Genomic DNA, 20,470 nt, shown 5'->3' with positions numbered 1-20,470 from the left:
ACTATATACAATAATGAATTTTTATATACATCAGATGACCACTTTGGTTGTAAGATTCGGTTGTATTTATTAAAACCTAGACATTTTAAATGAGAATAAGAAAGAAAAGTATACGGCTGTGGCTCCAGCAAACATCAGCTGATACTAGAAAGTAATATCAAATAAATTATAACAACAGCTTATCAAGCTTAAACGTGTTGCTGTTGTTTAGCGCGACATCCGCTGGTTTCGTCTTTCTGGCGCAAAGTGGGGGATAAACAAACGAGACGGGACTTAGGACAGCAAAGCCGATCAGCTGATCATTGATGAGTTTCATGATTGAAGTAGCAACAGGAGATGGAGGGGGAGAGAATGAGAGAAGAAGAGGCAGCTATGCAGCGTAAAGACACAGAATAACTCCAGTTTTGTGTCTTTTTTAAATTTTTTGCTGAAGTTCGGGACAAATGACGTTCCTTTACACCTAAATACGGAACTTTAAAATAATAACCCCTGACTCTGCTCTGTGTGTGTGTGTGTGTGTGTGTGTGTGTGTGTGTGTGTGTGTGTGTGTGTGTGTGTGTGTGTGTGTGTGTGTGTGTGTGTGTTGGAAAGGTTAAAGGTTGAGGGGTTTTCTCTCTCTAATTTGTCCCCTTACTGTAACATCAGTCAGTATTATCTTTGCCACACACACACAACGTATCTACATGTTTTCTCTACATTTCCACAAAACGAAGAATAAAACACCACAGAGCAGTTTCCTCTTATGAATACTACAGAAGCTCAGTGTGACGATATTAACGATATTTTGCGTTGTTTATGAGTAATTTTATCCATATTAATCTTGAGGACTTTGCACAGTCTCTAAACGCTACAATATAACAACGATTCTAATTGGCGAAGACACCCCGTCAATCAAAAACGGTGTCCATTCACGTACGGAATTGCATGACGGGGTGGCTCTTTTCGGTCCGTACAGAATTCTGTAAAACTGTTGATAGTTTCTCGGCTAAAGCTGTTAAAGAAGAATCATGCAGTTGACTAGCCGTGTCAAGTGGTGCTTTTGACAGGTACGTATCTTTAACCCCGCTGGTATATATCAATAGAACATTTTTGAATCAGTTATCACGCGCAAACGCCCAGGAAGCTTATAACAAGTAGGCACTCGGACGATATTGATTGGAACAGCGGTAAGTACGTAGTTATCGGTGTTTTTACGTGCAACCGCAGCTTTTCGGTGACCTTTGACACCCAGGCTGAGCTCAAAGATATAAAGTTAAGTGAAAGATGGTGTTGGCGAGTACAGGCCAGTCTGTGAATGAGCACTTCGGAAACCGGGGGAGGGGAGGGAATAGATGAGATATGAATTTTCTCCCACCTCGAGGAAAACGAAAGTGATTTCTGTTATATTGAGTGACTGAAAAAGTGTGTGTTTTCCCCAGATTGAACCCATAACGGTGTTATTATGGTGGGTTGAAGCAGTTTAATGTGTCGCCTTCGCCGACAGTAGCATTCATCATCTGGTTAAGTCCTGCGTTTCTGTACCACAATAAAGTTCTAGAGAATAACAAGGTCGACATCCGGTTTGTGTTATGAAATAAAAGCTTTCAATTGACGGTAGTGTTTTATATTTTTATAACATAAAATTGCTGTTCGCAAGACAAGGGGAGGATAGTATTTAAATTAATATTTTAGAGAAAGATGGATGTTGTTAAGTCCTAGGGCAAAATGGAAAGTTTTTGTTTATTAATGGGTCACAAGTAAAACTGAAGAAGTTAATAATTCCTATGACAAGAAAGTATTTGGCAATATATACTCTCTCTCTCTCTCTGTGTGTGTGTGTGTTAGTGTGTGTGTGTGTGTATAAATTAAAAGCTAATTAGTGGGGCCTTGTGCTCACTTGTGGGGCTTGTTACTCCCTAATGCGCTGTTAAATGTCATTTACATACATTTTCCCCAATCAAGCTAATGTTGTTGCAGAATTGTTGCAGTGTAAAAAAAAATGACTGAGAACAGTGTATTTTATATTCATACGTCATGTCTGTGGCAGATTCATCTTCATCACTCATACAGCCTTTCCATAATTAATTCAAAGTAATTATTTTATATGAACTATTACAATATTATCCCAGACTTCTGGCAGATTCTTCCAGAAAATTTTTTACAACCCTGGTCCTTGATCTGTGCGCATCCTGTCCAGGGCTTACCCTATGGCAGGTGGGACGCTCTCCAAGCCCCCCACCCTGAATCGGATAAGCAGAAGAGCATGGATCACACGTCAAAGATAATATAAATAAATACCTGTACCTGGAGTGAAGATTGATATATTTTTGCTGAAATATGTGAAGTTTTATTTTAATGGTAAATAACACCACTTCCTGTTTCTGTTGGTGTTCTTTGAATCGACTTGACCTCGCTTGCTTTCGTACAGCCAGTGCAGAACTGTTATGATGTGTCAATAAGTTAAAAAGGTGGACGGCGCCAGTGATGAGAGCCCCCTTCGGTACTTGAGCAGGATACCGGAGGTATGTTCAGACGTTTAGGGAGTGGTCATGACAGAGAACGTGTGGTTCTATGTTTTTTACGTGAAAAAGCAGTCGCTGTTTTGTCAGCCTCTCAGTCACTCACACCGAAAATTGTTCTAATCGCTGTTTGGACATGATGTCCGCCTGCTGGCTTGTCCTTTTCATGTTTTTCCCTCGTCCACATCTCATTGCTTACCATTGTTAGAAAGCATACAGTGTTGTCACGGTTAGGGTGCTGCCAGATATTTCCTCAGTTCTGTTTCAAATCGCCGTATAAAATAAATGGCAACTGTTTCACGGTGAGGTGGTATGCCCCCGCCGCCTCCTCCTATCCGCATCAAATACATGGCCACAGACCTGCGTTGTATGTAAAGGAACAGTTGAAACAGCACAAATACGTGAAATCCAGTTTGTGTCGGTGTCTTTGGTAACAGCTGCTCGATACCTTTTTACAGTATTGGAAACTATTGCACATTAAAAGCGTACCTCGTCCAGTTAGCACAGCTAGCAAGCTAACTAGCTACTTTTATTCCTAGTAACAGTGTGAGGAAATAGAACTACTGCTGTGCAAAACACTGACCACAGATGCATGTGCCCGGTCAAAAAATTCCCACTTTAATTAACCAGAGAGATTGTTTTCCTTCTTGGTGTGGGAGGCATTTTCGGCGACATTGTCGGGGAGTTTGACAGGAGTGAAATATCCCCACTACTGTACCGTACTTGGGTTTTTTCCTCCTCTAAACCAAAGCAAGATGGACTCGCATTTTGCTTGTCTGTCTTGTCAAGGCTTACGTCGACATTTTGCACGCAGATTTTAAAACAAATGTGTGCTTAGTGGTAGAAGCGTGTTAAATGGACGAACGGGTCGTTTATTCACGCAGCTCGCATATTTTGTGGCGTTACTGTTCACGAGGCTCGACACAGTACATCGGTACCCTCAACACAGATAGTCCGATCGGGCATCTGCCGATTTACCTGAGACCACTGCGTAGCAAAATAGTCACTGCAACTGTGCCTCCTTAATTCGGGGCAGTTAGATGAAATGAACCCGGTGGTCAAAGGGTTTTGGCCTACATGTCTTGTTCTGGCTACAAGGGCGAATTCATTGAAATGAGACAATGCCTCTCGATATTTTCACGCCGGTGGGGTCTCGTGCTATGCAATGTTTACTCACTAATGCGCTGTTAAAGTTGTTTTGCATACATTTTTTGCACTCAATCAAGCTCATGGTGTTGCGGAATCATTGCAGAGATGGAAGTGTAAAAGATCACTGAGCGGTGTCTTGTGTTTTATAGGTCATCGTCATTGCATGACAAAGGCTGTGACAGATTCATCTTCATCACTCATACAGCATTTCTATAATTTTCTTCAGTAAGTATTCCTGTTTTCCACACAACATTCATAAAAGCAACTGCTGTCATCTAGTCTAACTGTGGTTCACAGTCATTATATCATTCATTCATTGAATGGTAATTAAATTTGTCCTATGTTTGATACACATCCAGAAGTGCAAACATGTGGAAAAATTAAACATCAGCAAGTGAAAATAAACAGAAAGGATACATTTACAATGTTCAGTAATTTGCCTGGTTTGTGTGTAAAACATTAAAATGTAGTAAGAGAACTACAGCTGAACACAGGGGTGCCATTTTATTAAAACGATGATTTCGCTTGGTAGCTCTTCATAATAGTCTACAACTAAGAGTGCACTTCCCCTTGAATGAAATAGAACTTCCAAATTGGAATTTGTACCAGAGATTATGATGTCATTATATTTATTTACAAATACCAGCAGTGCACTAGAATAAGAAGGTGACATTGAAATTGTTACATGAAAAAAATAATTAGACTGTCATTTTTAATTTTTTAAGAGAAATTGGTCCCAAGGAGGTACAGTACATATAAAAAGTGTACACATTCCTGTTTAAATGTAACCTATAATCTGCTCAGTTGAATTGAAAAACAAATCTGTTTAAATGTTTTTTTAAATGTTTAAAAATGGTTACATAACTTTGCACACCCTTAAACTGATACGTTGTATTCACATCAATCAGTCTTATTGGTAAGAGTCTATCAGCATGGCAAATCTCGAGTTGGCAATATTTGCCCACTCTTCCTTGCAAATATGCTCCAAATCTTTGGGATTGTGAGGTCATCTCTTATGTCTTTAGGTTGCCCCACATACTCTGGGTACTGGTGGACCATTTCAAAACTTTACTTTTTTCTGGTGAAATCATTGTTTTGTTGTTTTTGCATTCGTGGGATCCTTGAGTTTTGTTGTCTTTAAAGTTGAAAGTCTTCTTCATTGTCATCTTCCTAGCAGACATCAAAAACTTTGGATCCAAAAGCGACTGGTGTTTGTAACTGTACATAATTGACTAAAGCTGCATTTCCAACTGAAGAAAAGCAACCCCAAACCATGACCCTGCCACCATGTGTATGGTGGTCTTTTGGTTATGGATAGTATTGTCAGAGCTAAGCGTACAACCAGTTCAACCATGGTCTTATCATACTATTACACATTTTACTATATGCTTTTGGGAAACTTTGAGTATTTTTTTGCAAATTGTAGCCTGGCTTAGATGTTTTGTTTTGGTTGTTTGTTTGTTTTTGTTTTTGTTTTTTTTTAGAAAAGGCTACCATCTTGCAAACCTACCCCATAGTCCAGACATATGGAGAATACAGGAAATTTCTGTCACATGTAGTACACAACTAGCACTTCCCAGTACTGTAGCTGCAACTCCTTCAGTGTTGTTGTAGTTCTTTTAGCAGCCTCTATGATGAGTTTTCATCTTGTTGTTTCATCAGTTTTGGGGACGCCCAGTTCTTTGCAATATTACTGTTTTTCCATATTTTTTCCACTTTTAACTTTGACTGTCTTCACTGTGTTCCATGATACAGTGGGGCAAAAAAGTATTTAGTCAGCCACCGATTGTGCAAGTTCCCCCACCTAAAATGATGACAGAGGTCAGTAATTTGCACCAGAGGTACACTTCAACTGTGAGAGACAGAATGTGGAAAAAAACAAATCCATGAATCCACATGGTAGGATTTGTAAAGAATTTATTCGTAAATCAGGGTGGAAAATAAGTATTTGGCCAATAACAAAAATACAACTCAATACTTTGTAACATAACCTTTGTTGGCAATAACAGAGGTCAAACGTTTACTATAAGTCTTTACCAGGTTTGCACACACAGTAGCTGGTATTTTGGCCCATTCCTCCATGCAGATCTTCTCGAGAGCAGTGATGTTTTGGGGCTGTCGCCGAGCAACACGGACTTTCAACTCCCGCCACAGATTTTCTATGGGGTTGAGGTCTGGAGACTGGCTAGGCCACTCCAGGACTTTCAAATGCTTCTTACGGAGCCACTCCTTTGTTGCCCGGGCGGTGTGTTTTGGATCATTGTCATGTTGGAAGACCCAGCCTCATTTCATCTTCAAAGTTCTCACTGATGGAAGGAGGTTTTGGCTCACAATACATGGCCCCATTCATTCTGTCCTTAACACGGATCAGTCGTCCTGTCCCCTTGGCAGAAAAACAGCCCCATAGCATGATGTTTCCACCCCCATGCTTCAGAGTAGGTATGGTGTTCTTGGGATGCAACTCAGTATTCTTCTTCCTCCAAACACGACGAGTTGAGTTTATACCAAAAAGTTCTACTTTGGTTTCATCTGACCACATGACATTCTCCCAATCCTCTGCTGTATCATCCATGTGCTCTCTGGCAAACTTCAGACGGGCCTGGACATGCACTGGCTTCAGCAGCGGAACACGTCTGGCACTGCGGGATTTGATTCCCTGCCATTGTAGTGTGTTACTGATGGTGACCTTTGTTACTTTGGTCCCAGCTCTCTGCAGGTCATTCACCAGGTCCCCCCGTGTGGTTCTGGGATCTTTGCTCACCGTTCTCATGATCATTTTGACCCCACAGGATGAGATCTTGCGTGGAGCCCCAGATCGAGTGAGATTATCAGTGGTCTTGTATGTCTTCCATTTTCTGATGATTGCTCCCACAGTTGATTTTTTTCACACCAAGCTGCTTGCCTATTGTAGATTCACTCTTCCCAGTCTGGTGCAGGTCTACAATACTTTTCCTGGTGTCCTTCGAAAGCTCTTTGGTCTTGGCCATGGTGGAGTTTGGAGTCTGACTATTTGAGGCTGTGGACAGGTGTCTTTTATACAGATGATGAGTTCAAACAGGTGCCATTCATACAGGTAACGAGTGGGGGACAGAAAAGCTTCTTACAGAAGACGTTACAGGTCTGTGAGAGTCAGAGATTTTCCTTGTTTGAGGTGACCAAATACTTATTTTCCACCCTAATTTACGAATAAATTCTTTACAAATCCTACCATGTGAATTCATGGATTTTTTTTTCACATTCTGTCTCTCACAGTTGAAGTGTACCTCTGGTGCAAATTACTGACTTCTGTCATCATTTTAAGTGGGGGAACTTGCACAATTGGTGGCTGAGTAAATACTTTTTTGCCCCACTGTATATGCAATGTTGTGGATTTTCTTTTGGCATTTTAGCCTTTTTTGGATAGAGACGGTGTAGAAAGACAGGAAAGCAGGGAAGACATGCAACAAAGGGGTGCAGGTTGGTCTCAGGCCACTACTTTCTGGCCAGGTGCCACCTGGATGTCTGCTCACCCACTGAGCTAAACTGGCACCATGAACATTTTTCTGTAGGGCTGTGCAATATGACCAAAATCTCATATCCCGATGTAAGAATTCTATCGTCCTGATAACGATATAAATCACAAAAATGTAACATTTTCTGTAAATTCTGTGAATCTCGGGCAGCTCGACTTGCGGGAAGTGCTTCCAGCTGCGCGTCATGTAGCTGGAGTCGAGTGTTTTAACAGATGCATGAAACTATACATTTTTAGACATAAGTTGTAACGGCCGCCATTTTCTTTGTGAGTATTTATTACACGGCGTGCTGCGGGGAAAAGCCTGTTCTACCGTTTGAGTCTAAGGTTTATTTTTTAGCACCTGGCGGCTCTTTTTTTTGCTTCTCATCCGTGAATAATCTGCTCTTTCACGTGATTCAGTTTATTTTGAAAAGTCTCAACAGGATCTTGAGCTTTATTGTGAAAAGTTTATGTGGAATATAAACAAGCGGACACGCGATGGTGTTACCGTCGTTGTTGCTAACCAAAACGCATAAAAACAGGCGCTTGTCGTCCCTAGTGTGGTTATATTAAATATAAGAGAAAGAGAGAACTTTAAGAAATTAATATAGCCACTACAGTGACCATCAAAACGATGACAAAATATTGCCGTAAACAGTTTATTTTGCGACACCATGAAACAAACGATAGTGTAAAATGAAACGATAGACGTTTTTATATTGTCATCCAATATATATCGTTATATCGAACAGCCCTATTTTTCTGTATCGTTCACATTACTGATACCTTCAAGGTCTCTTTGATGCTTTGTGAATTCCCCGTGAACCATGGCCTTTTCCTGTATCAAACAACTGAGTAAATGTCAGAAAAAAATCTTACTAGAACAGCTGAACTTTATTTGTGGTGAATCAGGCTGTCTTTACTTGATGGCATGTGTTTACGCAAGAAGACTGATTGCTGTGGTTAAATCAAAAGGTGCTTCAACAAAGTGTTGTTTTAAGGATACGCACACTTTTGCAACCAGCTCATTGTATGTTTTTCATTTTATATTTTTTCCCTAAAAGATGTGTTTGTTTTTTCCAGTTGAAATGTACAGGTTATAGGTCATATTAAATATGGGAAAAGTTTTAAAATTATTTATTAGGGTCTCTATTATTATATCACGTGGTACTGCACCAAAACTAGAAGGTTTACAAATGAAAATACATTTGTAAAATCCATTCTTTTTCATTTCTCTTGTTCCTTATAGTTTAGGTGGGTGTCTTGTAGATAAACTACACTCAACAAAAATATAAACGCAACACCTTTGTTACTGCTCCCATTCCCCATGGGATGGACGTAGAGACCTAAAATTCATTCCAGATACACAATATAACCATCCCTCCCAAACAGTGGTCACAAATCAGTCCAAATGTGTGGTAGTGGGCACATCTGCTATATTGAGATAATCCATCCCACCTCACAGGTGTGCCACATCAGGATGCTGATCTGACATCATGAGTAGTGCACAGGTGTACCTCAGACTGCCCACAACAAAAGGCCACCCTGGAATGTGTAGTTTTTTGCGCTATTGGGGGTCTGGGGACCCAGAACCAGTCAGTATCTGGTGTGACCACCATTTGCCTCATGCAGTGCAACACATCGTCGCATGGAGTCTATCAGATTGTCAATTGTGGCCTGTGGAATGTTGGTCCACTCCACTTCAATGGCTGTGCGAGGTTGTTGGATATTCGTGGGAACTGGTACACGCTGTCGTATACGCCGGTCAAGCACATCCCGAACATGCTCAATGGGTGACATGTCCGGTGAGTATGCTGGCCATGCAAGAACTGGGACATTCTCAGCTGCCATCTGCCCTGAACAATGTGAACCATGATTCATCCGTGAAGCGCACACCTCTCCAACGTGCCAGACGCCATCGAATATGAGCATTTGCCCACACAAGTCTGTTACGGCGACGAGCTGGAGTCAGGTCAAGACCCCGATGAGGACGACGGGCATGCAGTTGAGCGTCCCTGAGACGGTTTCTGACAGTTTGTGCAGAAATTGTTTGGTTGTGCAAACCAATTGTTCCAGCAGCTGTCTGGGTGGCTGGTCTCAGACGATCTTGGAGGTGAACCTGCTGGATGTGGAGGTCCTGGGCTGGTGTGGTTACACGAGGTCTGCGGTTGTGAGGCCGGTTGGATGTGCTGCCATATTCTCTGAAACGCCTGTGGAGACGGCTTATGGTTGAGAAATGAACATTCAATGCACGGGCGACAGATCTGGTTGACATTCCTGCTGTCAGCATGCCAATTGCACGCTCCCTCATTGCTTGTGGCATCTGTGGCATTTTGCTGTGAGACAAAACTGCACATTCCAGGGTGGCCTTTTGTTGTGGGCAGTCTGAGGTACACCTGTGCACTACTCATGATGTCAGATCAGCATCCTGATGTGGCACACCTGTGAGGTGGGATGGATTATCTCAATATAGCAGATGTGCCCACTACCACACATTTGGACTGATTTGTGACCGCTGTTTGGGAGGGATGGTTATATTGTGTATCTGGAATGAATTTTAGGTCTCTACGTCCATCCCATGGGGAATGGGAGCAGTAACAAAGGTGTTGCGTTTATATTTTTGTTGAGTGTATATGTGCTTTTTCTTTCCTCATTTTTCTTAAATTTTACTACTTTTTATCTGGTTCAACAGACCATTTACACTAAATGAAAAAACGTCTATCCTGCCACTACCCATGCTACGACTGTTTGATTCTTCTTTAGGCAGTAGACCCCAGTATAAACAGTCCACTCCAGGAACCTAAATATGTGAACATTAAATAAATATTACAGCTGTCCAGAACATCAGCCATACAGCGAACCCTTAATTTTAATTGAACAACAAGAAAAAGAAATGTGCTGTGGGGTCTCTATTATGACCTTATGAAGACCCAGATTCATAATACGGAAATCTTTAATAATATATGTAACATGCTGGACATATCACAGTGCTAAACTCACTATCAGTCCCCTTTATCATTGGACTCTCAGTGTTCAGCCGTCATTCCTGCTCTTGGCATCTAAATACTTGGATAACAGTAAAGGTTTGATTTTTACAGTATTTCTTAGATGAAAGAAACAAGACTAGATGAGCTCAGACATGTGTGACTCATCTCACTGATACAAATATATAGTTTTATTATTACTTTTATTACTTGCAAGAAAGGTAATGTGTTTGTCAGGAAGCTTAGCGCTTACCATTATCATTCATAAAAATAAATTTACAGAAGAAGACAACATTATGGGATAGTGGATCAGCCTCAAGTACTGGAGAGACTGATGGAAAAACAGGAGCAGCAAAGGTTAGGCCTGAACCCCCCTTAGTTAGGTCATTGACAAGACTGGTTACGGGTACCAACTATGGAATGGAGCAATTATCAGGCACCTTCTTTACATGGATGACATCAAGCTGTATGCCGAGAGTGAATGAAACATCGATACACTGATCCAAACCACCAGGATCTACAGCAACGACACTGACATTGGAATACCATTCGAAATGGAGAAGTTTAGTTGGATGGTAACAAAGAGAGGAAAAGTAGTCAGAACTGAGGGGGTTGCAGAAAGGGAAGATTATAGAAATTCAAGTCAGCTACAAGTACCTTGTAGTCCCACAGGCAAATGGACGTTATGGAGAGGCTGCTAGCCACAACCACTAAATAGACTGAAAGACAACACAGAGGCAGTAATAGTGGCAGCACAGGAACAGCTTCTAAGAACAAGATACATACAGTGGGGCAAAAAAGTATTTAGTCAGCCACCGATTGTGCAAGTTCCCCCACTTAAAATGATGACAGAGGTCAGTAATTTGCACCAGAGGTACACTTCAACTGTGAGAGACAGAATGTGAAAAAAAAATCCATGAATTCACATGGTAGGATTTGTAAAGAATTTATTCGTAAATTAGGGTGGAAAATAAGTATTTGGTCACCTCAAACAAGGAAAATCTCTGGCTCTCACAGACCTGTAACATCTTCTGTAAGAAGCTTTTCTGTCCCCCACTCGTTACCTGTATGAATGGCACCTGTTTGAACTCATCATCTGTATAAAAGACACCTGTCCACAGCCTCAAACAGTCAGGCTCCAAACTCCGCCATGGCCAAGTCCAAAGAGCTTTCGAAGGACACCAGGAAAAGCATTGTAGACCTGCACCAGACTGGGAAGAGTGAATCTACAATAGGCAAGCAGCTTGGTGTGAAAAAATCAGCTGTGGGAACAATCATCAGAAAATGGAAGACATACAAGACCACTGATAATCTCCCTCGATCTGGGGCTCCACGCAAGATCTCATCCCGTGGGGTCAAAATGATCATGAGAACGGTGAGCAAAGATCCCAGAACCACACGGGGGGACCTGGTGAATGACCTGCAGAGAGCTGGGACCAAAGTAACAAAGGTCACCATCAGTAACACACTACAACGGCAGGGAATCAAATCCCGCAGTGCCAGACGTGTTCCGCTGCTGAAGCCAGTGCATGTCCAGGCCCGTCTGAAGTTTGCCAGAGAGCACATGGATGATACAGCAGAGGATTGGGAGAATGTCATGTGGTCAGATGAAACCAAAGTAGAACTTTTTGGTATAAACTCAACTCGTCGTGTTTGGAGGAAGAAGAATACTGAGTTGCATCCCAAGAACACCATACCTACTCTGAAGCATGGGGGTGGAAACATCATGCTATGGGGCTGTTTTTCTGCCAAGGGGACAGGACGACTGATCCGTGTTAAGGACAGAATGAATGGGGCCATGTATCGTGAGATTTTGAGCCAAAACCTCCTTCCATCAGTGAGAACTTTGAAGATGAAACGAGGCTGGGTCTTCCAACATGACAATGATCCAAAACACACCGCCCGGGCAACAAAGGAGTGGCTCCGTAAGAAGCATTTGAAAGTCCTGGAGTGGCCTAGCCAGTCTCCAGACCTCAACCCCATAGAAAATCTGTGGCGGGAGTTGAAAGTCCGTGTTGCTCAGCGACAGCCCCAAAACATCACTGCTCTCGAGAAGATCTGCATGGAGGAATGGGCCAGAATACCAGCTACTGTGTGTGCAAACCTGGTAAAGACCTATAGTAAACGTTTGACCTCTGTTATTGCCAACAAAGGTTATGTTACAAAGTATTGAGTTGTATTTTTGTTATTGGCCAAATACTTATTTTCCACCCTGATTTACGAATAAATTCTTTACAAATCCTACCATGTGGATTCATGGATTTGTTTTTTTTCACATTCTGTCTCTCACAGTTGAAGTGTACCTCTGGTGCAAATTACTGACCTCTGTCATCATTTTAAGTGGGAGAACTTGCACAATCGGTGGCTGACTAAATACTTTTTTGCCCCACTGTAGATGTTGCTACACCAGACCTCAGATAGTAGGGTTCAAGATGCTAGCAGAGAGGGCATACATGGAATGCCATAACCAATTAGGTGGCATAGTATACAGAAACATCTGTGCCAGTTAGCTAAGGAACACAAGAAGCTTCAAAAAGCCAATGGCTAAAAGAGGAGTTAAGAGATGTGTAGGATGAAGGCAACAGCGGGGACTAGTGGTAATTTGAGCGCTTGGGACAGGGACACCTTAAACTGGGCGAGTAGCTCCAGTTTATGGTAAATGGACTGGTTCTTATGTAGCGCTTTTCTACTCTGTCCAAGCACTCAAAGCGCTTTATACAGCTAATTCATTCACCCAATCACGCCCATTCACACAAGCACTTCTAAGTATCTTACATTGATACACATTCACACTCCGATGGATGCATCGGAGAGCAACATGGGGTTAGTATCTTGCCCAAGGATATTTGGCATGCAGACTGGAGCAGCCTGGGATCGAACCACTGACTTCCAGAGTTGGAAGAAGGATTCCAAAATAGCAGTTCTCTTCTCCTTGCAATGTGTCTAGCGCAACAGTGAGTGGCTTCAACACAATACAATACTCCTTTAGGAACAGATACTCCCGATCAGTGAAGCATTTGATTCCAAACTGAGTACAGACAGTATTTAAGTCAGCAAGGGGAATGTCAGTGATCCTGGACAGGGCGTCATGAAATGAATTCCATTGTGTTGAAACGGGAACTATGAGTTTTTTCTTGAAAAAATTATCTACTAACTCTGAAGCAACAAAAGAATGGTTTGCTTTTGTCCACATTGCAGAACACTTTGAAGTTGCACTTCTGTAGATGAATTTTGCCTCATTTGCTTGAAGCCATTTCTCAACATCATGAAAAATTAACTTCAGTGTGTGTGATGCACACCTTAAGTGTGGAGGGAGAGAAAACTGTCCTTCAGATTCTGTGGAGAGGGACTGCTCAACATCAGTAAATGTCACCTCTTCATCTTCTTCGGATTCTTCATCAGAGTCTGATTTTTGGAGCATTCTAAAAGCTTTGATAAAATTGGACCCGTTGTCGGTCACGGTGGCTGTCACTTTAGAGTTCAGTCCATAAGCCGAATGTACTTGCTCGATTTCATTGCCGATTACATCATATGTATGTCTACCTCTAACTCTTTTACATGCTAGCGCTGCATGTCCTCGTACAAAAGTAAAAGGATCAATCCAATATGCCGTCATTCCGAGAAAACTTTTGTTATGACTGGTCCAAATGTCAGCAGTCGTGGAAATATATTCCAAACTCTCGAATGTCCCTTTAAGCTCCATTTCCACGTCAGCATAACACTTATCTAAGTAAGTAGAAAACGTTCACGTCGTGTCAGGTGCTTCAGTAGATTACTCGTGCTATTGACAGCGGCCGATAGTTTTTTCTCCCCAGGACATAGCTTACATATTACTTTAATGTTCTTGTCTGCTTGTTTCAGAAAAGTGAAGTGACGGGAATATTTCCATTTCATAAAGCAGCCACTCGCTTCAGCCAAGTCCGACATCTTCCACTTCAGGATACAACTATGCAGTGAACTGGCGTGAAATGACGTGCACCTGCACTACATCAATGTTATAGCGGCAGAGTTTACTTTTACCTTTAGATGATAAAATAATGAAATTAAATAATGATATTCAGCGAGTTCAATTATTTTACAATTTAACACAAGTACATTGTAAGTAACTGTAATTAAAAAACGAACAATAATCAGTTACTCTGCTTTTTCAGTGGAAAAGTAATTTAATTACAGTACCAAACACTGGCTGAGGCACATACACATAGGTTGACAACATTCTGCATAGTCATTCACTACAGACCTCCAAACTTCATATGACCTTCAGCTCAAGAACAGTGAATAGAGATCTTCATGAAATGGTTTTCTATGGCTTAGCAGCTTAACATCCCCAAGCACAGTGCAAAGCATTGGATGCAGCAGTGTATAGCATAGCCAAAAAACAAAGAAATAAGAAAGGGGGCAAATACTATTTCTTGGCACTGCATGCCCAGGGACACCAGCTTTAAGTAAACCTTTGTCCTACTTGTTCACAGTATCTTATTACTATAACACTCCAGTAAAATCTATTTTGTCAGCAAGTATCACAGATTCCATGCTTGATGCTTTCACTGTGTGTTTTGTACAAACTTATAGTGCCCATTCTGATGTGTTTTTTCTTTTCTTTTGCTTTAGGTGCAGTAGTACGATGAAGGGTGGAGGAAGGAGCAAGGAGCCACCTGTTGCAGGGGAGGTCACTGGCAAACGCCCCAAGCGCAAATGCCTACAGTGGCACCCACTTCTCTCCAAAAAGGCTCTTGATTTCTCTGAGGAGGAGGAGGAAGAAGATGAAGAGGAGCTGGTGAAGGTTAGTGGGTTTCCACTACAGGTTGTTCCTGTAATAACTTCTGCCCAACTGAATAACTAATATTTCAGATTATTACAAATAAATCAGACAGAAACTATGGTGCAACATTGAATCAAAGGAATTTATTAAATTTTTATTAGCAGGCAGGGCTGTTCAACCAGACACAGCATTCACAGTGTGAAGTCACAACAGAGGAAGTGGAGGAGGACACAAACGAACAGCGGGCACGCCGGCCAATGAATGCCTTTCTGCTCTTTTGCAAACGCCACCGCTCCCTGGTGCGGCAAGAACACCCTCGCTTGGACAATCGCGGGGCCACCAAAATCCTGGCTGACTGGTGGGCTGTCCTGGAACCCAAAGAGAAACAGAAATACACTGACATGGCCAAGGAGGTGAGGCTACTTTATGACTCTGAAGTTCATGATATTTCCATGTTTTGTTCAGCAGGGTCAAAGTGGTGCACTTCTGAATGAATTCTAAAACTTCAATGCAATTTCCTCTGATTTAAAAGTACAATAATGAAAACTAATTTCTGAATTTTAAGACTCATTCCTGTGGTACTCTATCCTAGGCCAGTAGTACTTAAAGAAGTGCTTGTAAAAAATAAAGGGTTTTTTTTTTTTTTTTACCCATCCTTTTTGCTTGTCAGTTTATAATGTGAAATAGAAATACTTTGTTAAAGTATAAAAATGAAATGATCAATTAAATAAAAATTAAATTGCTTATAGGGTTTGCTTATAACCAAATTCATTCTGTATGTTCTTCCAGTACAAGGATGCCTTTATGAAGGCAAACCCAGGCTACAAGTGGTGTCCCACCACCAGCAAACCAGTTAAGAGCACTTCCTGTCAGCCAGTCAGCAATCCCCGCAAAAAAGTTTGGTCCTTTTCTTGCAACTCATCCAAGGACTCCACTGCCAAAAAAGTGCCCAAAACGGAAAGTATGCCACAGTTGAACTTTGCCATGGCAGGTGTGTATTATTAAATATTATTTATTATAGTGTAGCATAATAAAATATTGGCCTGTTTTGTAAATTAACGCTATTCCTCACTAGATCCTACAAAGATGGGGGGCCTGAGCATGTTGCTGCTAGCTGGGGAACATGCCCTCACAAACCGAGAGGTAGGTCACTTGATAAGCCACAGATACTGTTAGGTCCATAACTTGTTGGACAGCGACATACTTTTTGCAGTTTTGCCTCTGTCCACCACCACAGTGGATTTTAAATCAAACAATCAATGTAAGTGCTTTTCAATTCAAGAAATTGTTCGAGTGTTTGGCCTTAACTCTTCAGAAAACAGACAGTTTATAATTAGTCCCCCATTTTCAGAGACTTGAAATTACTTGGGCAAACTAGCATAATTTTAAATATAAGGATTGTTTTTAATCCTTTGTAGTCAACGAAGCCCAGAATCCATGGATATCACCAAATGCTGTATTTCAACCCTTGAGATGCCCTTCCAGGCCTTTACTACAGTCGTCTACATTTCCTGCTTGCTTGTGGTTCTTTCTGCCTTCAGCACGTGGAAAAACATGCTCTAATCTAATTACTTGACTGACTTGGAGATTGAAAAATATTCAATTTTTTTCCTTAAGAAACCCTTGGGTTACTTTTGTAGTATGCTTTGGGTCATTATTCATTTGCCTTGTAAAGCACTGTCCAATCCGTTTTTGGAAGACAGCAGAGAGTTGCCCTAAGGAATTCATCCTGCTTCATCTTTCAGCAATCACATAATCAAGAAGTACTAGTGACGTGATTTTACAGCAGGGGTGGGGAGCTCCAGGCCTCAAGGACCGGTGTCCTGTAGGTTTTAGATGTCACCCTGGATCAACATGCCTGAATCAAACGATTAGTTCATTACCAGGCCTCTGGAGAACTTCAAGACATGTTGAGGAGGTAATTTAGCCATTTAAATCAACTGTGTTGGATCAAGGACACGTCTAAAACCTGCAGGACACCGGCCCTTACGGCCTGGAGTCCCCCCACCCATGTTTTACAGCCATACATGCACGTACCATAACTATTGCCACCACCATATTTGACAAATGATTTGGTATGTTGTGGTTTGGATCATGAGCTGGTTCTCTTTCTCTGTAGCCTTCCTGTTCTTGGCAATAACCAGTGGTTTGCCCCACTGTATTTATAATCATCACGGCGTCTCTTGGTTGTAGATTTTGACAATGATCACTCATTAAATGTTCTTGATTTGGCTAGATGTTATGAAGCTTTTTGGGGTTTTTTTTGTTTTGCTTTTGTTTCTGTTTTTTTTTTTTAACCAAGGAAAGAATTCTGCAATCATCCACTTTGTTTTCCGTAGTCTTTCAGACCTTGTTGTGTTGCTGACAGTGCATTCATTCTTTTTAAGTATGTACCAGATTGTTGATTTTGGATACTCCTTAAGCTTTTTCACTCTCTTTTTCACTGTCTATTTTGCTTCTTCAAGCTAGTGATGGCCTCCTTCACTTGCACTGACATATATTTGCGGTTCATATTTAAAAGTAGGGTAAAAAGCTCTAGAATATAAATTTAGCAGCCTAAATGAGCTTCAAATATTATATCTGCTTCATTTGTCATAAAATAACAAGGGAACAGCCCTCACTTGGCTATGAAACTGCTTGCCAGACAGTTGTCCAATTATTTCCAAGCTTCTGAGAATGTGGGCCTATTAAAAAATGACTAGAATTTGTAAACGGTTAATGCAAACTTTTTTAAAAGTTTAAAACTGAATTAGAACTGGAAATCTGCACTTCATCACATTTTCATTGTTTGGTTTAAATTTCACTGTGTGGTGTACAGCAAAACAACAAATAATGTCTTTCTCCAACAAATTATTGCCTTAATGCTGTGCTCCATTTACCAAAAGTCAAATGTCATAGCTGGCAGTGATGTCACTTCCAAGTTAAATGCGTTCCATTAGGAAAAGCAATAAAAGAGGATATCTTTGCTTTAAGCAAGGCAGAGACATTCATTTATCATTAGCAATAAAGCCCAAAGCCAGCCCAAAAACACTGCTTCAGCATTTTCATGGATAGGGTTGTCACAAATACACAACAGTAGTCATACAGATTTAAAAACGTTTCAGTTTTACGACTGATAATGTGAAGTGAGTGATGATGGGGGTTTTTCTTCCTTTCTTCCTTTTCTTTAAGTCAAATTTGAATTGAGGGGGCTTTGCACTCCGAAATGGAAGCTGAGATTTCTGACTTCCCACTTGAAATGTGAAGCAGTATAATTTTAGGTGCACTGTGATAATGCACAAGTTCTCCAGTAGAGGGCCTTCAATACTAATATTTTTTTCATTACCCCAAAGCCATAAAAGGCTGATGAGGTGTTGTTGTCACCCAGCATTGACACCTGGGATGTTGATACAAGTCGAGTACGAGGAATGGTATGATTTTCAAATTGTTACCATGTACCATGTATATCCGATTGAAAATCATACCATTCCTTGTTGTATTGACAACCTAGGTGTCCATGCTGCGTGTGTGTGTGTATATTTGAAAGCACCTGACCCAGTCAGTGAAGGAAACCATTTACTGAATTTAATTTAAATATCTAGTTAATATTATTTGCTTTGCTGATTTATATTATTAATAGAAAAGGAAGTCAACAAATAGTAATGTACATACTAATATAGATTAAGTTGCATGTGGCGAATAAACTTTGTACTTGAACTTGAACTAAGTTGCATAGCAGTTTATACATTAGTCAAAAAATAAAACTTACTTTACCAACTCGGGTACTGGCATATTAGTGTTGCTCACATATAATTGCATCATTGATTAGTTTTAAATTTATCTGATTAAAACGACAACTGTCTCGGGTTTGAGTTTTCGAAAAGTCATTTAATGCTGATGTGTTATTTAGTTTTATGTGTTTTTTACCCTCTTTATTTGATGCACAGATGTTTTCTGGGACAATACCAAACAGAGTGCCTGACATTTCTGAAAACAGGGTCCAGTCAGCCCTTTCACCAGTGGCTGAGGTAGGCTGAAATTTTAGTTCATGAAAGAGGTACCTATCATCATAACTAAGTCATTAGATGTGGGAGGAGTTACTCCAAAACACAAGAAAGTGCTCTGCATGGCCTAGAACTCAAAACCAGCCAGCAATACCACTGATTAATCACACAACTGAAAAATTTTAGGTCATCATTTTTCCAGAGATTACGATAATGTGAAAAAAATGAAAACATGTAGCACTTTTATTTTGCAGTGCTTCTTGTGTCATGGCAGGAGTCCTGACAGTGTTGCCACATGTCAATTCATCAAACGCATTTGGCTTTTTGAGAAATTGCCCCCAGTATTTACATAATTAATTACTTGTGATTAATTCCAAAAAACAAATGTATGTTTTTTTTATTGCCCTAGACTCAAAGTCTGGACACAGATTACATGCTTTGGTCTCATGCTTATGCTTGAAAACCCTTCAATGTAGTTGAATTAACCTCCAAAGACCCGAACTCTTTCATGGCATGCCTTTTTAATTTCTCTTTGCTATTTGGGCTTTATACTGTTGATAGAACACTATAAAGTCACAATTGAATAATGATGTGCAAAACTCTTTATTTGGTGTCTGAACACAGCTGAATTTTTCCTGAGTATAAAAACAAAATGAGAAACAACAATTGTGCCCCTTTGAGCAATATGGCTCATTTGAAAGCAATTTGAAAGAGCAAAATGTAGTATTGTGGTCTAGACAACCCAAAATGTGATGTGCCCATATGTGGGTGCCAGGCCCTACGACATTAAAACAATTCTGCAAAGAAGAGTAAACCAAACTGGTGATAACTGAGCATTCTCACCAGCAATGCTTGTTATTTCGAATGCTCTAGGTTTACTGTCAACACAGTTGTATTTGTTATTCGTAGTTGTTGTTGCTGAATATTAATGGTATCAGCAGAAAGCTGAACTGTGTGATCACACTTGTTACTGTGTGTTCACAGTCATCGCTGTCTGCAGCACCTGAAGGAAAGTTATGCAGACAGTCTGCTCTCTTCCAGCTTGCTGAGGTAAGAATTTTCATAGTATAATTGAGCAACCAAACTGGACTTGGTTTGAAAACTGAAATACAGATGCAGCCAATTTTAATTGCCGTTCCCAGCTGACTGACAGAAAACTCTCAGTCAGTTCCTATCCAGTTATCAATTGCTAGGAATCTCTCCTTCTCCTGTGATGTTTCTGCTTCTGAATAGGAACACCTCTATTATTCATTTGCTGTGTTACCAAGAGGTGGCAGTTTCTTCACAAAAACCTTGACTTGTAAAGCTTTAAACTGTCTTGATAGCTTTCATGCTAAAATATTTCGACCTACACTTATTAAAAATTACATTTTACTAATATAAAATAGATGACTTGAATTTTTTAAGACATTAAGATTTATTAAGAGTAAACGATGCACTGCAAAACAACAAAACCATTCGCAGTAAATATCCTTCCATCCATTTCAATCTAATCAATAATTAGATAACATTTAATAGAAAGTTAAATAAAGAAAAAATATTTTTGCACACAAATATCCTTGTGCTATAGATTCAAAAGCAAATGTAGTTTGTGTTTTTGA

General features: G+C 40.6%; 1 protein-coding gene across 6 annotated transcripts in view; it reads left to right on the top strand.

Annotated features, from left to right (window-relative positions):
* Positions 1-909: 909 nt before the first annotated feature.
* The window catches only part of bbx (BBX high mobility group box domain containing), a 46,406-nt gene continuing 26,845 nt past the window's right edge, over positions 910-20,470 (top strand). For 2 of the 6 annotated variants that reach the window (XM_085420000.1, XM_085419996.1), the window contains exons 1-8: positions 2,372-2,501; positions 3,797-3,872; positions 14,736-14,907; positions 15,048-15,299; positions 15,676-15,877; positions 15,962-16,029; positions 18,813-18,893; positions 19,854-19,919. In XM_085420000.1, the coding sequence (XP_085276126.1) occupies positions 3,811-3,872; positions 14,736-14,907; positions 15,048-15,299; positions 15,676-15,877; positions 15,962-16,029; positions 18,813-18,893; positions 19,854-19,919 (903 nt within the window). In that variant the 5' untranslated portion in view covers positions 2,372-2,501; positions 3,797-3,810. Of the gene's footprint in view, positions 1,047-2,371; positions 2,502-3,796; positions 3,873-14,735; positions 14,908-15,047; positions 15,300-15,675; positions 15,878-15,961; positions 16,030-18,812; positions 18,894-19,853; positions 19,920-20,470 lie in introns of those variants that run through there. The other 4 variants (XM_085419997.1, XM_085419999.1, XM_085420001.1 and 1 more) reach the window with 4 other exon arrangements.

The sequence above is a fragment of the Rhamphochromis longiceps genome, linkage group LG10, assembly GCF_057381845.1.
Source record: "Rhamphochromis longiceps isolate RC_006_pf linkage group LG10, R_longiceps_female_GT1.1, whole genome shotgun sequence".
In the NCBI taxonomy this organism is placed as follows: Eukaryota; Metazoa; Chordata; class Actinopteri; order Cichliformes; family Cichlidae; genus Rhamphochromis; species Rhamphochromis longiceps.
Note: the sequence above shows the minus strand (reverse complement) of the source record. Positions and strands in the feature narration are given on the sequence as shown.